The sequence below is a fragment of the Electrophorus electricus genome, chromosome 3, assembly GCF_041902795.1.
Source record: "Electrophorus electricus isolate QZ-2024a chromosome 3, ASM4190279v1, whole genome shotgun sequence".
Taxonomy (NCBI): domain Eukaryota; kingdom Metazoa; phylum Chordata; class Actinopteri; order Gymnotiformes; family Gymnotidae; genus Electrophorus; species Electrophorus electricus.
In genome coordinates, this window is record NC_137499.1 from 36399491 (window position 1) to 36418129 (window position 18639).

At 53.1% G+C, this 18639-nt stretch overlaps 1 protein-coding gene across 4 annotated transcripts in view; it reads left to right on the forward strand.

The window, feature by feature from the left end:
* sdk2a (sidekick cell adhesion molecule 2a) overlaps positions 1-18639 on the forward strand; it is a 76247-nt gene that overhangs the window by 51980 nt on the left and 5628 nt on the right. The window contains exons 8-43 of one of the 4 annotated variants that reach the window (XM_081711342.1): positions 169-252; positions 362-556; positions 1049-1165; positions 1669-1836; positions 1944-2046; positions 2507-2683; positions 2954-3090; positions 3447-3594; positions 5858-5998; positions 6259-6440; positions 6984-7099; positions 7220-7415; positions 7490-7588; positions 7679-7870; positions 8005-8126; positions 8269-8378; positions 9415-9565; positions 9941-10178; positions 10329-10444; positions 10604-10793; positions 10872-10970; positions 11059-11253; positions 11370-11571; positions 11656-11759; positions 11979-12049; positions 12147-12282; positions 12751-12807; positions 13185-13286; positions 13400-13515; positions 14291-14477; positions 15070-15207; positions 15630-15812; positions 15960-16085; positions 16185-16349; positions 16606-16746; positions 17782-17926. In XM_081711342.1, the coding sequence (XP_081567468.1) occupies positions 169-252; positions 362-556; positions 1049-1165; positions 1669-1836; positions 1944-2046; positions 2507-2683; positions 2954-3090; positions 3447-3594; positions 5858-5998; positions 6259-6440; positions 6984-7099; positions 7220-7415; positions 7490-7588; positions 7679-7870; positions 8005-8126; positions 8269-8378; positions 9415-9565; positions 9941-10178; positions 10329-10444; positions 10604-10793; positions 10872-10970; positions 11059-11253; positions 11370-11571; positions 11656-11759; positions 11979-12049; positions 12147-12282; positions 12751-12807; positions 13185-13286; positions 13400-13515; positions 14291-14477; positions 15070-15207; positions 15630-15812; positions 15960-16085; positions 16185-16349; positions 16606-16746; positions 17782-17926 (5149 nt within the window). The remainder of the gene's footprint in view (positions 1-168; positions 253-361; positions 557-1048; positions 1166-1668; positions 1837-1943; positions 2047-2506; positions 2684-2953; positions 3091-3446; positions 3595-5857; positions 5999-6258; positions 6441-6983; positions 7100-7219; positions 7416-7489; positions 7589-7678; positions 7871-8004; positions 8127-8268; positions 8379-9414; positions 9566-9940; positions 10179-10328; positions 10445-10603; positions 10794-10871; positions 10971-11058; positions 11254-11369; positions 11572-11655; positions 11760-11978; positions 12050-12146; positions 12283-12750; positions 12808-13184; positions 13287-13399; positions 13516-14290; positions 14478-15069; positions 15208-15629; positions 15813-15959; positions 16086-16184; positions 16350-16605; positions 16747-17781; positions 17927-18639) is intronic. The other 3 variants (XM_035532457.2, XM_081711343.1, XM_081711344.1) reach the window with 3 other exon arrangements.

Below are 18639 nucleotides of genomic sequence, written 5' to 3' on the forward strand. Positions count from 1 at the left end.
TAGCTCCGCCCCTCACCCACCCCACCCCCCGGCACACACTCACTGTCTAGTTCAGCCCAGCGGTTGAAACCGTGTGAAATAGTTTTGTGCACTGTGTACAGTAAGCACATGCTTTGGTCTGTGCTGTGCTGTGCTGTAACGCATTAGTGCTGTGGTTGCTGTGTGTAGAACACCCTCAGTTTGTGAAAGAGCCAGAGAGACACATCACTGCCGAGATGGAGAAAGTGGTGGATATTCCATGCCAAGCCCGCGGTGAGTGTAAATACGCACGTGTGCGTGCACGTGTGTGTGTGTGTGTGTGTGTGTGTGTGTGAGTAATGCAACGGTTGAAACCCCCTACCACCCCCATCCCTCTGCTCAGGTGTTCCCCAGCCAGACATTGTGTGGTACAAGGACGCAGTTCCCATCATCCCTGTGAAGACCCCGCGCTACAGGGTACTGGCTGGGGGCAGCCTGCAGATCAACGGCCTGCTCCCAGATGACACAGGCATGTTCCAGTGCTTCGCCCGCAACCTGGCCGGAGAGGTCCAGACCAACACGTACCTGGCAGTTACCAGTGAGTGTCCACGCCACGCCCCCCTCGCCAGCACACTATCCCCCGCCCCGCCCCACGCCCCGCCCCCGCCCCGCCCCACGCCCCGCCCCCGCCCCGCCCCACGCCCCGGCTGTGTTCACAGGGAAAAAAAGAAAAAGAGACAGAAGCAGGAGATGAGAGACAAAAAGGAAGACATGTTGGGAGAGAGACTGACAGGGAGTAATAAAAAGAAGAAAGAGATAGAGCAAAAAAGCAGAGAATACAGAGAGGTATATATGGCCCTTTCTAAAGCACTTTTTTTCTCACCATGTGATTATAATTTTGATAAGATTCATTTCCCTCTTTCCTTCTGTGGTGTAAAGAAATTGTTCCCTCACATCCTGAATACACTCCCGTCTCCCCGCACTGCTGCTCGGACTTGTACTGCATTGTGCGCCAGCACATGGGCATTTGCGATAGCCATCTCTGACCCCCCCCCCCCCCACCGACCACGCCGTCCCGTGTCTGCCACAGGCATCGCGCCCAACATCACGGCAGGCCCCGCGGACGGCGCCGTGATCGACGGCACGTCCGTCATCCTGCACTGCGAGACGTCGGGAGCGCCGAGGCCGGCCATCACGTGGCAGAAAGGTCAGATGCTTATCAGCCGTCTCGCGCGCATGAACACACCTGCTTGGAGCCGGGGCTACGTCAAGGAGGAGGATTAGAGACGGTGTTTGGGTGCCCTCGGACCCGGACCTGCCAGCGTTGTCACGGAGGCTGGGGGTTGTGAGGTTTAGCGTGTAGCCAAGGGCTGGCCTTTGATAACAGGACAAGACATGGTTTCTCTGATCTGGTCTTTCAACTCTCGCGTTGTCTTTTCTCCTTTCAGTCTCTCTCTTGCTCATTCTGTGTCTCTTTTTATCTTCCTGTCTCATATACGTCTCTCGTGTGTGTGTGTATATATATATAAATATATATATATTCTCTTCCTTCTCTCCTTTGTCAATCTCTGTCATGTTTGCTTTCTTTTTTCTTTTATTTCTCTCTCTCTCTATCTGTCTCTCTCTCTCTCTCTCTCTCTCTCTCTCTCTCTCTCTCTCTCTCTCTCTCTCTCTCTCTCTCTGTCTCTCTCTCTCTCTTTCTCTCCACAGGTGAGCGCGTGTTGGCCAGTGGCTCCGTGCAGCTGCCGCGCTTCACCCTGCTGGAGTCCGGCAGTCTGCTGATCAGCCCGGCGCACCTGTCCGATGCCGGCACCTACACCTGCATGGCCAGCAACTCCCGCGGCATTGATGAGGCCTCCGCCAGCCTGGTGGTGTGGGGTGAGTGTGTGTGTGTGTGTGTGTGAGAGGTGCGCTACAGAGGGGTGAAACGGTTACGCTTGTGGCTCGTTGAGGGTTACGCGCTGTTTTTGTGTCTGTACCTATAGCGCGAACCCGCATTACCAACCCTCCCCAGGACCAGAGTGTCATCAAAGGCACTAAGGCCACTATGACGTGTGGCGTGACCCATGACCCCAGTGTCGCTGTGAGGTAAGACTTCTCCATTCCTATTCCTTTGCTCGTCCGGTTCTCTCCTTGGCTCCTTCTCGTCTCAACGGTGTCTGACCAGCCCACTCCCTCATGAGAAATCATTCCGGCTTGTTTTGTTTTTTTTCTCCTAGTCTCATGATGTTTGATTTAACTGTCACCTGCTGAACTGCGTTTATTGATTTGATCGAAGCAAACAGATGAATATGTAAACAGAGCGCCAACTTAGAGGCAGACCTTAATTAAAAACAAAACACAGGAGATCAAACAGTGGAACCGATGAAGCTGCAATTAAATGTACGCGTGCGTCGGCATGCCGTAGAGTGTTGTGTATGCTTGTTTGTGCGTGTGGGTGTGTTAACTGCGTTCACAGTTCTCGAGTGTGTGTGCTTCTTTTGTTTGCTTGGGGTAATTTTGTCCGTGTCGATTTGGGCCCAGCTGCCTTTTCTGCTCTGTGCTCCAGGCACGTATGGGAGAAAGGAGGCGTGGCCATGGAGATGAGCTCCAGCCCACGTCTGCGCGTGGACCCCAACGGCACCCTACACATCTCCCAGACCTGGTCCGGGGACATCGGCACCTACGCCTGCAGGGTGACCTCCGTGGGGGGCAATGATTCGCGCAGCGCCCACCTGAGAGTCAGGTTCAGACACCCCTTCACCTTCCTCTCCTCTCTGACACTCCTCTTCCTCTTGCACGGCTCCTGACGGTGCCCCTGGCCGTTGTAGATCCACTCTCTGCCTCTTTGAATTAAGGATGTTCTTCTTTCGTGATCTCTCTACGTCTCTGCGGAAATATTTGGAGAGAAAGTTTTCGCCACAGTCGTCCTGTGGTTGTTGAGCACCGGGACGTCGCGAGCAGTGTGTGTGTCGTCTGAGAGCGTCTCGGGTGGTTGTTCTTTTCTCCCACACAGGCAGCTCCCGCACGCTCCGGAGAACCCAGTCGCCGCGTACAGCCCGACGGAGAAACGCACCATCAACCTGACGTGGGCGCAGGCCTTCGACGGCAACAGCCCGCTCCTCCGCTACGTCCTGGAGGTCTCGGAGAACAGTGAGTGTGCCAGGGGGGTTGGCTGTCTGCAGCTCTACCACTTCCCGCCGCTCTACCACTTCCCGCCGCTCTACCACTTCCCGCCGCTCTACCACTTCCCGCCGCTCTACCACTTCTCGCCGCTCTACCACTTCCCGCCGCTATACCACTGACTGCCGCTCTACCACTTCTCGCCGCTCTACCACTGACTGCCGCTCTACCACTTCTCGCCGCTCTACCACTTCCCGCCGCTCTACCACTTCTCGCCGCTCTACCACTTCCCGCCGCTCTACCACTTCCCGCCGCTCTACCACTTCCCGCCGCTCTACCACTTCCCGCCGCTATACCACTGACTGCCGCTCTCTTTTCCGGCTCAGATGCTCCGTGGACGGTGCTGCTGGCCAACATCGATCCGGAGGCGAGCAGCGTGACGGTGGGAGGCTTCATACCGGCGCGCTCCTATCAGTTCCGCCTGTGCGCTGTCAACGATGTGGGCAAGGGCCAGTTCAGCAGGGAGACAGAGAGGTGAGTGGGAATGCCTTCCCCAAGTTTCCACGGGAGTGCTGCAGGGAAGCGGAATCGGCAAGTTTAGGAGTTCTGGAGCAATTAGGTGGCAGGCGTTCCTGGTCTGAGCGAGCACTCGTCCCAGATGTTCTCACCAAGTTACTGTTAAAGGGTGGGAGTTTCAGGGCAGAGAAACATGATGTTTAGCTTGGGTCTGAGGGCATGCCAGAACAACAAAGAGCCGTACGCCACTGTCTAAGGAGAGAGAGGAAGAAATGGAGAAGACTTGGGAAACCAGGGGAACAATGGGGAAAAATGTGGAAGAATGGGGAAGCCTGAGGAAGAACGTGGAAACAAATGGGGAAGAATAGGGAAGCTCTGGGAAGCATGGTGTCATGTTGCAGTCTAGCAGAGGGGAAAGGTGCCGGAGCGTGGTGTTATCCTGGGAGACGGCGGCACATGCTTGAAAGGATGCTCGAGCGCATACACAGATTCCGCTGCCTTTGTCTGGGCGACGGGGTTTTGGGAAGCTTTAGAAAGAGAACAGAGGCAGCCACTCCTCCAAACTCACTCTGATCCCACAGGAATGAATCTGACTTCCAACAGCCGACTTCTGTGTGCCCACACGCATGTGTTTGCACACCAGCAAATTTACAGGCTCACTGTTTGTCACCTAAGTGATAAAATGTGACTGTTTCAAGGCACCCCAGAAAATGCATGCCAAGCCACAGTTTCATGTGGCTTGATGTGTTGAATATAAATATTAATGACATTCTGAATATAAATATTAATGATGTTCTGTTGTGATCTCTGGTGCATTTGACTGTCAAGGAAGCAGCCTGAGCCTGGCTTGAAGAATTCATGTTGCAAATATTTTTAAACATATTTAAACAGTTCATTTGAATCTAGGCTGATGTGAATATAATTGGGCGAGATGGGGAGAATGTTTACTGAAAATCGAGCCAGGATCAGATTGGATTGGAGGGAGTTTTTCAAAACTGAGAGATAAAGAAAACGTCTTCATCAGGCTGCAATATCCTGGCCAGCACAGCCATAGTAAATCAATATCTTGTCAAGCAGAACAGCAAAGCTCTGAATCAGCTCGGTCTTGAGCAAGACAAAGCTCTTTTAAGAAAAAAGGGCTGCAACATTTTTATTGCGATCAAAGCTAAAACACTGGGGGCTGACGCAACCCTCTGCCAAGAACAAAAACCCAAAGCGGCAGAGAAGAGAATAGTTCTCTCTCGTGATAATATGGATGAAATCATTCAAGTTTTGCAGCAATACAAACTCCGCTATTACATAAAGTTCCACAGACAACTTAGGATTCCCTGCCACACTGGTTTACGTATACACTACAACCTACAGGCCAGAAACCAGAAACCTCTCGTGTGCCGCCCTGTACAGCAGCTCGGGCCAATCAGACGCGTTTAGTCGTTTCCCCTCTCGATCTCACACGCGCTCTCACTGAGATCAGAAGGCGCGAGTCCGGGGCGAGGACACCTTTGATCCTAAGCGCCGCATTTCATCTGGGTCCTGGAGCTGCGCTCGCACGACGGGAGTCAGCTGAGCTGCTGGTGTGAGGTCAGCATGAGCCAGGCTGGGGAGAACCTCGGCAAGGTCCTGCTCTGAGCCGTGCACGGGTCGCTCTGGTGGACCCGCGGATGACAAGGCCTGGAGTTATTCTCTGTGTTTTGGGCCAAGTAGACTACACACACACACACACACACACACACACACATATGTACATGCAGATCACACACACACACGCATATACACATACACACATACACACACACACACACACACACACACACACACACACACACATATGTACATACAGATCACACACACACACACACTCACACACACACACATATGTACATGCAGATCACACACACGCACGCATATACACACACACACACACACACACACACACATATATGTACATGCAGATCACACACACGCACGCATATACACATACACACACACACACACACACACACACACACACACACACATATGTACATACAGATCACACACACGTACGCATATACACACAGAACAAGACTTGGTCATTATCTCCCTGTGATGAAGACGTTTTCATGCACTAATCCAGAGAGACTTCCAGATGAAACAGCAAAGTTCTCTTTGATAACTTGTGCATCCACCGTGTTTCCCTTTTTCCTCTACCCCTCTCTCTCCCTTTCTTCATCTATCCTTCTGCCCCCTGCTCTCTCTCTCTCTCTCTCTCTTCACACTGCCTTTCCCCCCCCACCCCCAGGCTGACGTTACCTGAGGAGCCGCCCAGTGCCCCGCCTCAGACGGTCATTGCCAGCGGCCGGACCAACCAGTCCATCATGATCCAGTGGCAGCCCCCCGCCGAGAGTCACCAGAACGGCCCTCTGCAGGGCTACATCATCAGGTGGGATCCCGCGGGCACTCTCCTCCCGTGCACTCGCTCCCGCACTAATCACCGCAACTTGCACAGTCACCCATGTGCTGCTCCTCGCGGGCCCTGATTAAAACCCCATCGCTGAATTAACTCCTACATTGCTCGTCTGAGGCCACTCGGACACAACGTTGGACTCGAATGCATTAGACTCTCTGCCGCTCCAGTGGTTTTATTATGTGTATAAATAGACACGTTAAGTGTTGCAGTGCGTGAGTGGATGTGTTGGGTAGGTACTGTCTGTCAGGCCTGCCCGTCGACTGTCAGATGAAGAACATCACCAACCCTGACCAGACCAACCTGCTGTTGGAGGACCTCATCATCTGGACCAATTACGAGATCGAGGTTGCAGCCTACAACGGCGCAGGCCAGGGCGTCTTCAGCCAGAAGGTCACAGAGTGGACGCTGCAAGGAGGTGAGGACTGGACCGTGCACGCACTACGTGTGGCCTGCGTGGCCTGCCTAACTCACGGCCTGTGCTACACGTGTCCTGCGCTACACGTGTCCTGCGCTACACGTGTTCTATGCTACACGTGTCCTATACTACACGTGTCCTTAGCTACACGTGTTCTATGCTACATGTGTCCTATACTACACGTGTCCTTAGCTGCACGTGTCCTGCACTACACGTGTTCTATGCTACACGTGTCCTATACTACACGTGTCCTTAGCTGCACGTGTCCTGCACTACACGTGTTCTTTGCTACATGTGTCCTATTGTACACGTGTCCTTAGCTGCACGTGTCCTGCACTACACGTGACCTGCAAGTGGACAATTGGCTCGTCCAGAAGCTACGCCTGATGCTGCAGTGCAGGATGTTCCAATCCAGTACAAACGTACCTGGACCACTCATTCGGACAGATTTTTCTCAAACTGTATTTGCTTGCGTTTGGCTGTTTTTCTTTCCTGGGTTCCACTGCCTGTCCGTGTTTAATGGAATGTGCCGTGCTTTGGCAGTGCCCACCGTACCCCCAGGTGGAGTGCAAGTGGAGGCGGTCAACTCCACCGCCGTACGCTTCACGTGGAGCGCGCCTAGCCCACAGTTCATCAATGGTATCAACCAGGGCTACAAGGTGAGGTATACACACCTACACCTTCTACAGGTCCACACACCTGCACCTTCCGTAGATACATATCAACCTTAGTGATGGAGCAGTCTCTTTAGGAGCTGTGGTGTTCTCAACTCTGCCCAGCTGCTGGCCTGGGAGCCGGGCCGCGAGGAGGATGTGACGGTGGTGACGCTGAGGCCGAACTTCCAGGACAGCGTGCACGTGGGATACATCACGGGGCTGAAGAAGTTCACGGAGTACTTGGCGTCGGCACTGTGCTTCACCACGCCGGGCGATGGTCCCCGAAGCCCGTCGCAGCGCGTGCGCACGCATGAGGATAGTGAGTGTCAGAGCTTTAGTCAGAAATGCCTGTCCTGCGTGCTGAAGGCCTGACCGTGCCAAGTGTGTCCCCAGCCCCAGGACCCGTGGGTCACCTGAGCTTCACCGAGATCCTCGACACATCCCTCAAAGTGAGCTGGAAAGAGCCGCACGAGAAGAACGGCATTCTCACAGGTGACACACACACACACACACACACACACACACACACACACACGCTACGATATGGTTGCTTCCTCAGCTCAGCATTCTCTCCTGCTGCAGGCTACCGTATCTCGTGGGAAGAGTTCAACCGCACCAACACGCGAGTTACGCACTACCTGCCCAACCTGACGCAGGCGTACAGGGTCACCGGCCTGACCGCTCTCACTACCTACACCATCCAGGTGGCCGGCATGACCTCCAAGGGCAAAGGGCAGCTCTCCTCTTCCACCATATCCTCCGGAGTGCCCCCTGGTCAGCCCCCGACACCATAAACACCAGGAAACAAATGTGTGGCCTCGTGACTGTAACGCCGCATTCAGAGCAGCCTGTCAGGCTGACTCCACGGCTCACAGCCCTCATGGCATGTCCCCCTCTTCTCCCTGCAGAGATGCCGGGCCCTCCCACCAACATCGCTATCTCCAACATCGGCCCGCGCTCCGTGGCCCTGCAGTTCAAACCCGGCTACGATGGCAAGACCTCCATCTCTCGCTGGCTGGTGGAGGCCCAGGTAATGCGGACAACAACCCCCTTGTGTTTCCTGACATCTTTATTTGTTTGCTCTCAGTATTCAGAATCTCTCCATCTCTCTCTCCCTCTCTCTCTCTCTCTCTCTCTCTCTCTCTCTCTCTCTCTCTTTCTCTCTGCTCCAGATTGGTGTCATAGGGGACAATGAAGAGTGGGTCATGGTCCATCAGCTGACTAATGAGCCTGATTCACGATCTCTGGTGGTAGAGGGTCTCAACCCCTACACCTTCTACAGGTACACACACACACATACACACCTTCTACAGGTACACACACACACACACATTCTACAGGTACACACACACACACACACACACACACACCTTCTACAGGTACACACACACACACACACCTTCTACAGGTACACACACACACACACACACCTTCTACAGGTACACACACACACACCTTCTACAGGTACACACACACACACACCTTCTACAGGTACAGGTACACACACACACACACACCTTCTACAGGTACACACACACACACACACACACACACACCTTCTACAGGTACACACACACACACACACACACACCTTCTACAGGTACACACACACACACCTTCTACAGGTACACACACACACACCTTCTACAGGTACACACACACACACACATATACACCTTCTACAGGTACACACACACACACACATACACACACACCTTCTACAGGTACACACACACACACACCTTCTACAGGTACACACACACACACACACACACACACACCTTCTACAGGTACACACACACACACACCTTCTACAGGTACACACACACACACACACACCTTCTACAGACACACACACATACAGGTACACACACATACACACCTTCTACAGGTACACACACCTTCTACAGGTACACACACACACACACACACATACACACCTTCTACAGGTACACACACACACACACACACACACAAACACACACACCTTCTACAGGTACACAAACTTACAACTTCTACAAGAACACACACCCACACCTCCTACAGGTACACGCGCACACACACACACATACACACCTTCTACAGGTACACACACACACCTTCTACAGGTATGCAAACTTATAACTTCTACAAGAACACACACCCACAGCTTGTACAAGTACACACACTTACACCTTTTACAGGTACACACTCTTACACCTTCTACAGGTACACAAACCTACAGCTTCTACAGGTACACACACTTACAGCTTACACACAGGTACTCACACTTACAGAAAATGAGTGCATTCTAGCTGATCTGTGACCTGTGTCTGTAGGTTCCGCATGCGTCAGGTCAACATAGTCGGCACAAGCCCTCCCAGCCAGCCCTCCAGGAAGATCCAGACTCTGCAGGCTTCACCTGACCTTGCCCCCGCGAACGTGACCCTGCGCACAGCCAGCGAGACTAGCCTCTGGCTCCGATGGGTGGTAGGCAGGACTTCACCAACTCCAGCCACACTGAAGAAAACTCAGTCTGACAATAGCGTGCAATAGTGTTTCCCAATCCGTCCATGGGGACCCCTGGATGGGCCACATTTGTATTCTCTCCCAGTGGCTAACATACCCGGACCAAGCGCTGGATACTTGGCAGCCAGCAGCTGGCAGAGAAAGAACAGGTGGTTTATTTGGGGTCACTGGACTGGGACACCCAGGTTTACGGCACTCTGTCAGGTTGTTAGTGTTTAACAGAGTTAAAGTTACAGCATGTCATAAAGCATGAAGTTTAACACATGGAGTTCTGTGTGTGTGTGTGTGTGTGTGTGTGTGTGTGTGTGTGTGTGTGTGTGTGTGTGTGCCCCCCAGCCCCTGCCTGAGTGGGAGTACAATGGGAACCCCGAGCTGGTGGGCTACAGGGTGCAGTACTCGCGGGTCGGCTTCAGGGGAGGAGTGCTCTCCCACGTCATCTCAGACCGGCTGGAGAGAGAGTTCACCATCGAGGACCTGGAGGAGTGGACCGAGTATGAGGTGCACGTGCAGGCCATTAACGGCATCGGCTCCGGGCCCTGGAGTCAGCCAGTCCATGCCAGAACCAGAGAGTCGGGTGAGCGGTTTCGGCTCCGTGCTTTCGGCATTCCTCCATCTTCCATGATTTCCTTTAGTTTCCCAGCTTTTATTCCCAGGAGATTGCTGGTGAAGTGCAGCAGCTAAGCTTGCGTATGGCGTTAACTCCTGATGTGGGCCTTCCCTGCAGTGCCTTCCAGTGGGCCGGCCAACGTCTCTGCCTTTGCAACAACCTCCAGCAGCATTCTGGTCCGCTGGGGGGAGGTGCCGGAAGCCGACCGGAATGGGCTAATCCTCGGCTACAAGGTACTGCAGATTTGAATCAATACTTCTTTTTTTTTTAAACACAAAAGCTTTTAGGATTTGAGTTCTGTCAGTGCTGAAAACTAGTAACGACACTCTGAAGTCAGATCATCTGCTACTACTAAGGATCTCTCTCTCTCTCTCTCTCTCTCTCTCTCTAAGGTGGTATACAGGGAAAAAGACTCAGAATCTGCCCTTCATTCCTGGACAGTGGAGGGAAACACCAGTCACAGTGTCCAGCTAACTGGCCTGGACAAGTATGTCCTCTTCGAGATCCGGGCTGTGGCCTTCACGCGCATAGGAGACGGTGTGGCCAGCTCACCCCCGATCCTGGAGCGCACCCTGGACGATGGTAAGTTATCCCACCACGCTCCACACACTGGTACCAGTCACCGTGTCTTGATCGGCATGTCACCGTTGTTGTGTCCAGTGCCAGGACCCCCTATGGGAATCCTTTTTCCTGAGGTCAGGACCAGTTCGGTTCGACTCATCTGGCAGCCCCCTGCCCAGCCCAATGGAATCATCCTCGGTGAGGGCATGTGTGTGACAGAAATCAAATCCCAGCTTGTTTTTTTTTCTGGATCCGTGTCATTCTGACTGTTGCATGCCCCTCCTAGCTTATCAGATCACCTACCGCCGCAACTCCTCCAACAGCAACTCCCCCAGAGTGGACGTGCTGAGCCCCAGTGCGCGTCAGTATACGGCCGCCGGCCTGAAACCGGAAAGCGTTTACGTGTTCCGCCTCACAGCGCAGACCCGAAAGGGTTGGGGAGAGGCTTCTGAAGCCCTGGTGGTCACCACAGAGAAGAGAGGTGCCCCGTGTGGTCCTACCGCACCTTTCAAAGTCTCCCGCACAAGCGCACACACTTAGATTCATGCCTGCCCCATGTCCTTCCAGCGAATAAACATGTTTTAAACCCGCCTACAGCCCGCCCCCAGCCTCCGAGCCTCCCCGTGGTACCACAGGAGGACGTGCAGGCCCGGAGCGTGCTTCTCTCCTGGGAACCCGGCAGCGACGGCCTGTCTCCGATCCGCTACTACACCGTCCAGTACAAAGAGCTGCCCGCCAGCAACTGGACGGTCCACTCAGCGTCAGTCAACCACGAGGCCAGCTCCTACGTAGTGGACAAGTAAGCCAGCGCTGGGGTAACGCCACGTGAGGACATGTCGGTACTTGGAGACCTGAGCAGGACTTCCGGTGTTCTTTTATGCAGGCTCAGACCTTTCACCTCCTACCAGTTCCGTGTGAAGGCCACTAATGACATTGGGGACAGCGAGTACAGTGAGGAGAGTGAGGCTATTACCACCCTGCAGGACGGTAAGGCAGACTCGTCCTCTGGCTTCCGATCGATTCTCGATGGCGTTGTTATCGGGGATCCTGCACTTTTTTTAGCGTGCGAGCAGGTTTAATTACGGCTGTGTAGAATTGCGTATCTGCTGATTCTAGTGTATGAGGGATTGAATCCTGGTTTCTGTAAAGTGTGGGGATGCTCAGGAGCTGCTGAGTAAAGAGGTATTTTGTTCGTGTTTCCTCCAGCCCCAGACAAAGCCCCTACAATCCTTTCCGTCACGCCACACACCACCACCTCCGTGCTGGTCCGCTGGAAGGTAAACCTCCCGCTAGACCTTGGATGCTTTTTAAGGAAAAGCTTCACCCCGTGTTAACCCCGCCGCCACGGCGGGCTACTGTTGGTCTGTCTCACAGTCCCCGCCTGAGGAGCAGATCAACGGCATCCTGTTGGGCTTCCGTGTCCGCTACCGAGAGCTGCACTACGACCGCCTGCGTACCTTCGCCGTCCGCACCGTAAACCACCCCGCCGCCAGCTGGGCCGAGCTCACGGGTGAGCCAAAATCCGCCCGAGTGCCCGCTGCAGCCTGCCGGGCTGTCGCTGAAGTGCCTTTTCCCTGCCGAGCCGAGAGAATTGGTCATTTTTCCGTGCCGCTGCAGAGCCGGGCTACGAGCGAACACGCTGGCGCCACCGCTCGCGTCTGTTCGCCCAGATGCCTGCACATCTTTGCCGCGTTTGGCACTGGCTGGTCCCGAAACGGGCACGCAATCAAAGCCGCTTCAGACCCGCAGGTCCCATGCACGCTCCGAAAGCTGGAATGCAGCCACTGCTACAGACTCTTGCAAACAAATCCGTCTCCCAGTTCTGCTTATCTATTAATCCGAATTCTCGTTTTCTCATTTTCTTTTTTTCTCTTCTTTTCTGGTCTCACTGCTTCTCTTCTCTTGTGTTCTCTCTTGTTCCTCCACTTGGCTGGCCCTTCGTGTTGCGTCTCTCCTCTCTGTTGCTGTTTATTCTCAGCGCCCTACAGTGTCAGGAACCTGAGTGAATCCTCGCTGACCCAGTATGAGCTGGACAGTAAGTCCCCCCGCCCGCTCGCTCGCTCTCTCTCTCTTTCTGACCCGCCCTTTGTGCTCCTGTTAGCGTTCTGCTCAGCTACGCATTTCATCATCACAGCGCGTTATCATTCCAAAAGTTACTCTCTTTCCCTCTCTCTGTCTCTCTCTCTTTCTCCCTATCGCGTTCTCTCTCGTTGCGTTCCTATTTCCCATTTTTCTTTTTCCCGGCACATCTGATTTTTCTTCCCGCTGCCTTTTCTTTCTACACTTCTTTCAGCTTCTGAGCCGTCGCCACGGTTTCACGCTTCACCTCGCACTTTGTGTCATCTCCAAAGGCTTTCAAGTACAATACTGAATAATGCATGCGCGCGTGTGTGCGCGCCTGTGTGTGTGCAGACCTGAGTAAACACAAGCGCTACGAGATCAGGCTCAGTGTGTACAACGCCGTGGGGGAGGGGCCTATCAGCTCACCACAGGAAGTCTTCGTGGGAGAGGCAGGTGAGGACCAGCTCACGTCGGATCAGAGCAGCATGCAGAATCCTCCGTGCACAACTGTTTGCGCTCCTGAGCTGAAACCGTGCTGTTTCCATCGCCCTCTGCCACACCATTAGTGCCTACAGCTCCGCCTCAGAATGTTGCTGTCCAATCGTCTACCGCAACCCAGCTCGATGTCACGTGGGACCCTCCGCCACTGGAGGCTCAGAACGGGGACATTCAGGGCTACAAGGTGGCTGTCACTTTTTATATCGGCCCCAGATCTGTTTTTGTTGTTGTTGTTGTTTTTAGATTGCCTTATTTAGCTTTATCTGTTCTACAGAAAGTTTGACCCATTTGACCTTTCAACTGTGCTTCAGTTTTTTTAATATTAAGAAAGATTAAGAAAGTGGTCATTACTGAAACTCAGAAACTGGGATTTTTAAACTCTGTGTTTGCAATCATGATCCATTGTTTCATCTGTATTTTCCTTGGAATGTACAAAATAGTTGCAGTGAAATGACTGAACGCAAGACCTTTCTGAAATGTGAATATATGTATATTTTTAGATCAGATGTTACTTTCAGTCTGAACTGCTATCATTTTAATTAAGGGCTCCAATAAGTAGCCATGTTAATTCAAACAAAAAACTATGACTTTATTTTCATACTAAAATGTTTTTGCCGTGCATAAATAGGGAGTCAATACTAATAGATCATATGAATAAACATAATCAATATTTAATATTGTCATTTGTTTAATAAGCAATATAATTCAGATTTAAACATAATCTTCTTTCAAAATACCTCAGAAATTAAAAAATTCCTGGGACAAGATCTTTAAAAAGGTTATTTAATAAGGCATGAATCGTGCTTCATCTAAAGGTCAATCCAACCTTAATGAGGATTAACCCTACGGTTACAAATTACATCTTCTTTACACAGTAACAAGTCAGCTTGAGCCTTGCATGCTGATGGACTCCCCCACATCCTCACCACGCACACATACACCCCCCTCACCCCCTGCAGATCTATTACTGGGAGTTCCAGCTTCAGAACGAGACCGAACGTCTGCGCACACTCTTCCTGCCTGAGCTCGGCGTGAAGCTCAAGAACCTGACGGGCTACACCACCTACATGATCAGCGTGGCTGCCTTTAACGCCGCCGGGGACGGCCCACGTGCGCTGCCCACCAGAGGGCGCACTCAGCAAGCAGGTACTCCGTACAAAACTGTGAATGCGAGCCTGGGAGAATGTTCCAGATCTTTGTGCCCGGCCTTTTCCCAGAGCTCCCTACTGGATAGGTTATGGGATTTCAATACGAGAGGTCACATCATGCCAAACGCATGTTACGATATTTACACATGAAGGGATCAACTCGTCTTCAGAGATACGTCTGGGGGTTTTTTTCAAAGGGATTTGACAGTTTCAGGGAGTTATTTGGCACTTTCCGACGGGAAGGACTCGGGCCGGAAGCCCGTGACAGCGTGGTGGGGGGGGGTCGATAGTATGGATGGCATGTGGTGTGAGTTTTGGTAGCACTGGACAAAGAGTGCTGTGTTCTTCCTGTCCCGTGCTCTCTGCTGTGGTCGGCACAGGGAAAAAGGGGCTTTTTTTTTAAACTAAATTCCTCCAGTCATTTCCACTCCCTTAAAGCCTCTGACAGCATAACAGGAGGTGACAGGAGTCGGATGCTCGGGCGACAGCCAACACAAGCCCCCCTTTTTAAAGACTCCTGTGTTGCTGTGAGTCCCGAGCCTCCGTGGAAGGAAAGTTCAAGTTGCATTGTGTCCATTTTTCCCACGCAGCTCCTAGTGCCCCTGGCTTCATCCACTTCAGCGAGCTCACCACCAACTCCGTCAATATGTCCTGGGGAGAGCCCAAGCTGCCCAACGGCATCATCGAGGGCTACCGCCTGATCTACGAGCCCTGCACGCCCGTCGATGGTGAGACAGTAACCCACGCGCTCGCCTCGTGCCCCTCTCGCGCCTGCAAATTTGCTCTCTGAAGCGGTTCGTGCCGGGGCGTCTCCTGCGGAGCCAGAACACGTCGCAGATGACACATCTTGGCTAAGCTCTGCCCCGCGCACCCTGTCATTGAGGGCGTCAGCGCCTTTAAACACGTCTCCGTGCGGCTTAATCGCTGGAGTGTCGTGTAATTGGGAACAGAACTGTGGTGCTGACTAAGTAATCAAGTGGTCAGTTCTGGGGCAGAGCTCTGCTGTTTATAGAGGGCGACTTTGATGCTGGGGGTGAAATGTCCCTTTCCTGTTTACCGGTCACGCTCTTAGCGACACCGTGCAGGAGTCCGTGTGTGTGTGTGAGGTCTCTCGCTGGAGATATCTAGAGTTATAGTGTCTCCTTTACAGACTCCTCTCCCCACACTTCAGGTGTCAGTAAAGTTGTTACAGTGGATGTGAAAGGCAACGCCCCCTTGTGGATGAAAATCAAAGACCTGGCAGATGGGGTCACCTACAACTTCCGGATCCGCGCGAAAACCCTGACGTATGGGCCGGAGGTGGAGGCCAACATTACCACAGGGCCAGGAGAAGGTGTGGCCATCTCTGCTGTTGTCCTGTTTAGTACCTGTTTAGTCGTTTGGTCCATTGTTCTTGCTTAGTCATGTTTTAGCACTCCACTGTTCACTGTGTTTTGCCCTGCTCTTTTCTTGTGCTTTGTGACGTGCCCGTCGTGTGCAGGTGCCCCTGGGCCCCCAGGCGAGCCGTTTATTTCACGATACGGCACTGCCCTCACCCTCCACTGGACAAACGGAGATCCCGGCCGAGCCCCGGTCACGCGCTACGTCATAGAGGCCAGGCCGTCCGGTGAGCCCTAACACAGCGTCCTGACCCACAGATGTCCAAGAGGCCACTGAAACGTCTGTTTTGAAGAACAGTCGATAAATGTATTTACATTTCCTGCAGATGAAGGCCTGTGGGATATTCTTATCAAAGACATCCCTAAAGAGGTGACCTCATACACGCTGAACCTGGACATGTTGCGAGAGGGGGTCACCTATGATTTTCGGGTCATTGCGGTCAACGACTATGGCTATGGCTCTCCCAGTGGCCCCTCTCCTTCTATATCTGGTGAGGGAGGCTCAAGTACTCTAAACCCTTCTTTCTAATAGAACTCGGGGCCCCTCTATGTTCTTGGATGGTCAGATTCCAGCTCAATTTATTGCTTCCCCTGCATAAACTTACCCGATTCAAGTTTAGATTTGAGGTCTTACCAAACCACGCTAGACTCCAGGCTTCCAGTACCAGTGCTGGGTGGCCAGAACGTAACGCGACGTGCATCTGCTTGCAGTTGTCGTCACTGTACTGTCGTCTTCTGAATATTCAGCCCAGAAGGTCTCCCCTTTTTATGAAGAGTGGTGGTTCCTTGTGGTGATCGCACTCGTGGGCCTGATCTTCATCCTCCTGCTCGTCTTCATCCTCATCATCCGTGGGCAGAGCAAGAAGTACACCAAGAAGAGCGATTCAGGTGCGCCCTACGCCCATCCACGTCCAGCTCTAGCAGGGTAACACTAAGCTGGGTTCACGTACAGTGCATTACAGTACACTGTAAAATCACCAATCACATGATATGGCGCTCGGCATGCCGTGTGAGAATAAAACCATGCATACCCGCGTGCCGCATCACCCCGCGTTACAGCGGTATCACGTTGGGGCAGTGGTAGCTCAGAACTGGACCTGTAATCAGAAGGTTGCTGGTTCGAGCACCACTGTTGGGCCCCTGAGCAAGGCCCTTAACCATGAGTTGCTCAAATTACCTTCGGTCATAATTGTGTGTTGCTTTGGATAAAAGCTAAATGCCGTGAAAGTAAATGTCTGCATTTGCAGCCTAAGCAGGTTTTTGCCTTGAATAAGAGACCACACTCATTCCATTCAAAGCCAACAAAGCAGACTGCAAGTGTTTAACCAAACGGGGAGTTATTCAAGGACATAGGGACTTCCTGAGAGGAGTCACTGTACGAGGGCACAATGCACCGCAGCTTTGAGAGCGAACGTGATGCGGTCAGAGAGGTCAGACCTCTGTGTGTGTGTTGGGGGGGGGGGGGCTTGCATGCGTGGGTCTAACATGCCTGTATCCAAGTTTGGTCAGCGTGTGGACGTACGGTGCCATGGCCAGGGTGGATAAACAGCACTGTGGATAGCTGAAGGAGCACAAGGGAACTGCTTGTCCTAGACACAAAGCCCCACTCTCAAGAGCTCGCCCTCCCCACTTGCTCCCTGCACCGGACCTCCAGACCTGGGCCGGACCAGCTGCCTCTGGCGCCTGTCTGTTGTACCGCAGCCCCGTCTGGCACGGATAGCTGCTGGGGGTACGATCGCGCGGACAGGCCGGAGGGGAAGGAGAGATCGCCAGACACTGCCCAGTACCTCCCGAGAGTCGCACCTCGGTGTTGCTCAGGGCAATGCACGTGGATGTGTGTGTGCATGTGTGTACGTGCGTGCGTGTGTGTGTGTGTGTGTGTGTGTGAGGTTGTTCACGCCTGTTCCCACTCTGTGCCCACAGGCGGCCACTCGATCGGCCCTTCTCTGCCTCTCTCCCACGGAGAGATGATGAGGCTGGATGAAGGCCGCTTCCCGGCCCTGGAGCTCAACAACAGGCGCCTCTCCGTCAAGAACTCATTCTGCCGCAAGAACGGCATCTACACTCGGTCAGTGCGCTGTCTCTCGCTGTCTTGTGAACAGAACACTACGTGATGTCATTTGTGACCCGAAACACTTTTTACGGTTTTTGAACAGTTGTCTTGCATGGAATTCAAATGTAAGCGATTTCCTGACTGTACAAAAATAGGCTGCATATGGAACGCGACCCAGGACTGTGTCTCTGTGCCCGAAGCCCCAGCTGGTTCGCGTTCGGCTTCCGGACACCCGTTAAACGTGTTGAGCAGAGAATTGGCCAACATTCTGATGGCATTCGCAATCTGTCAACCAAAAAGAACACGATCAGCCGGAACCCTGGGCCCTGCCCCGCCCCTTCTGTGATTCCTATTGACATTCCAAGCACACGCTGTGGAAAGTGGCTGTTTGTGTAAAGAGCTCGGAAACAAAGCGTCTCTTTCTGCATACATCAGGATCTTGTTTGTTTCTCCCAAACAAAAGCACGGCTCTCTGGGGTGGGGGGGCGTTTCTTTTCGGCGCGCGAGACCGTGTGCTCGGTCTGCACAAGGGCACTCGTTCTGACCGCGGTGCCTGCATCCGTGACCGCAGTGCGCGAACGCAGTTAGCGCCCGAATGCCACCTCTGTCTGCCCCAAGGCCACACAGGCAGTCTCTCGCGAGGGCACATGGCTAGACTAGGCGGGGGGGCTGAGTTTGTGGTCAACTTCCTGTGGTGGTAACTGGAGAGGGCGCTTTGGGCCTATTAG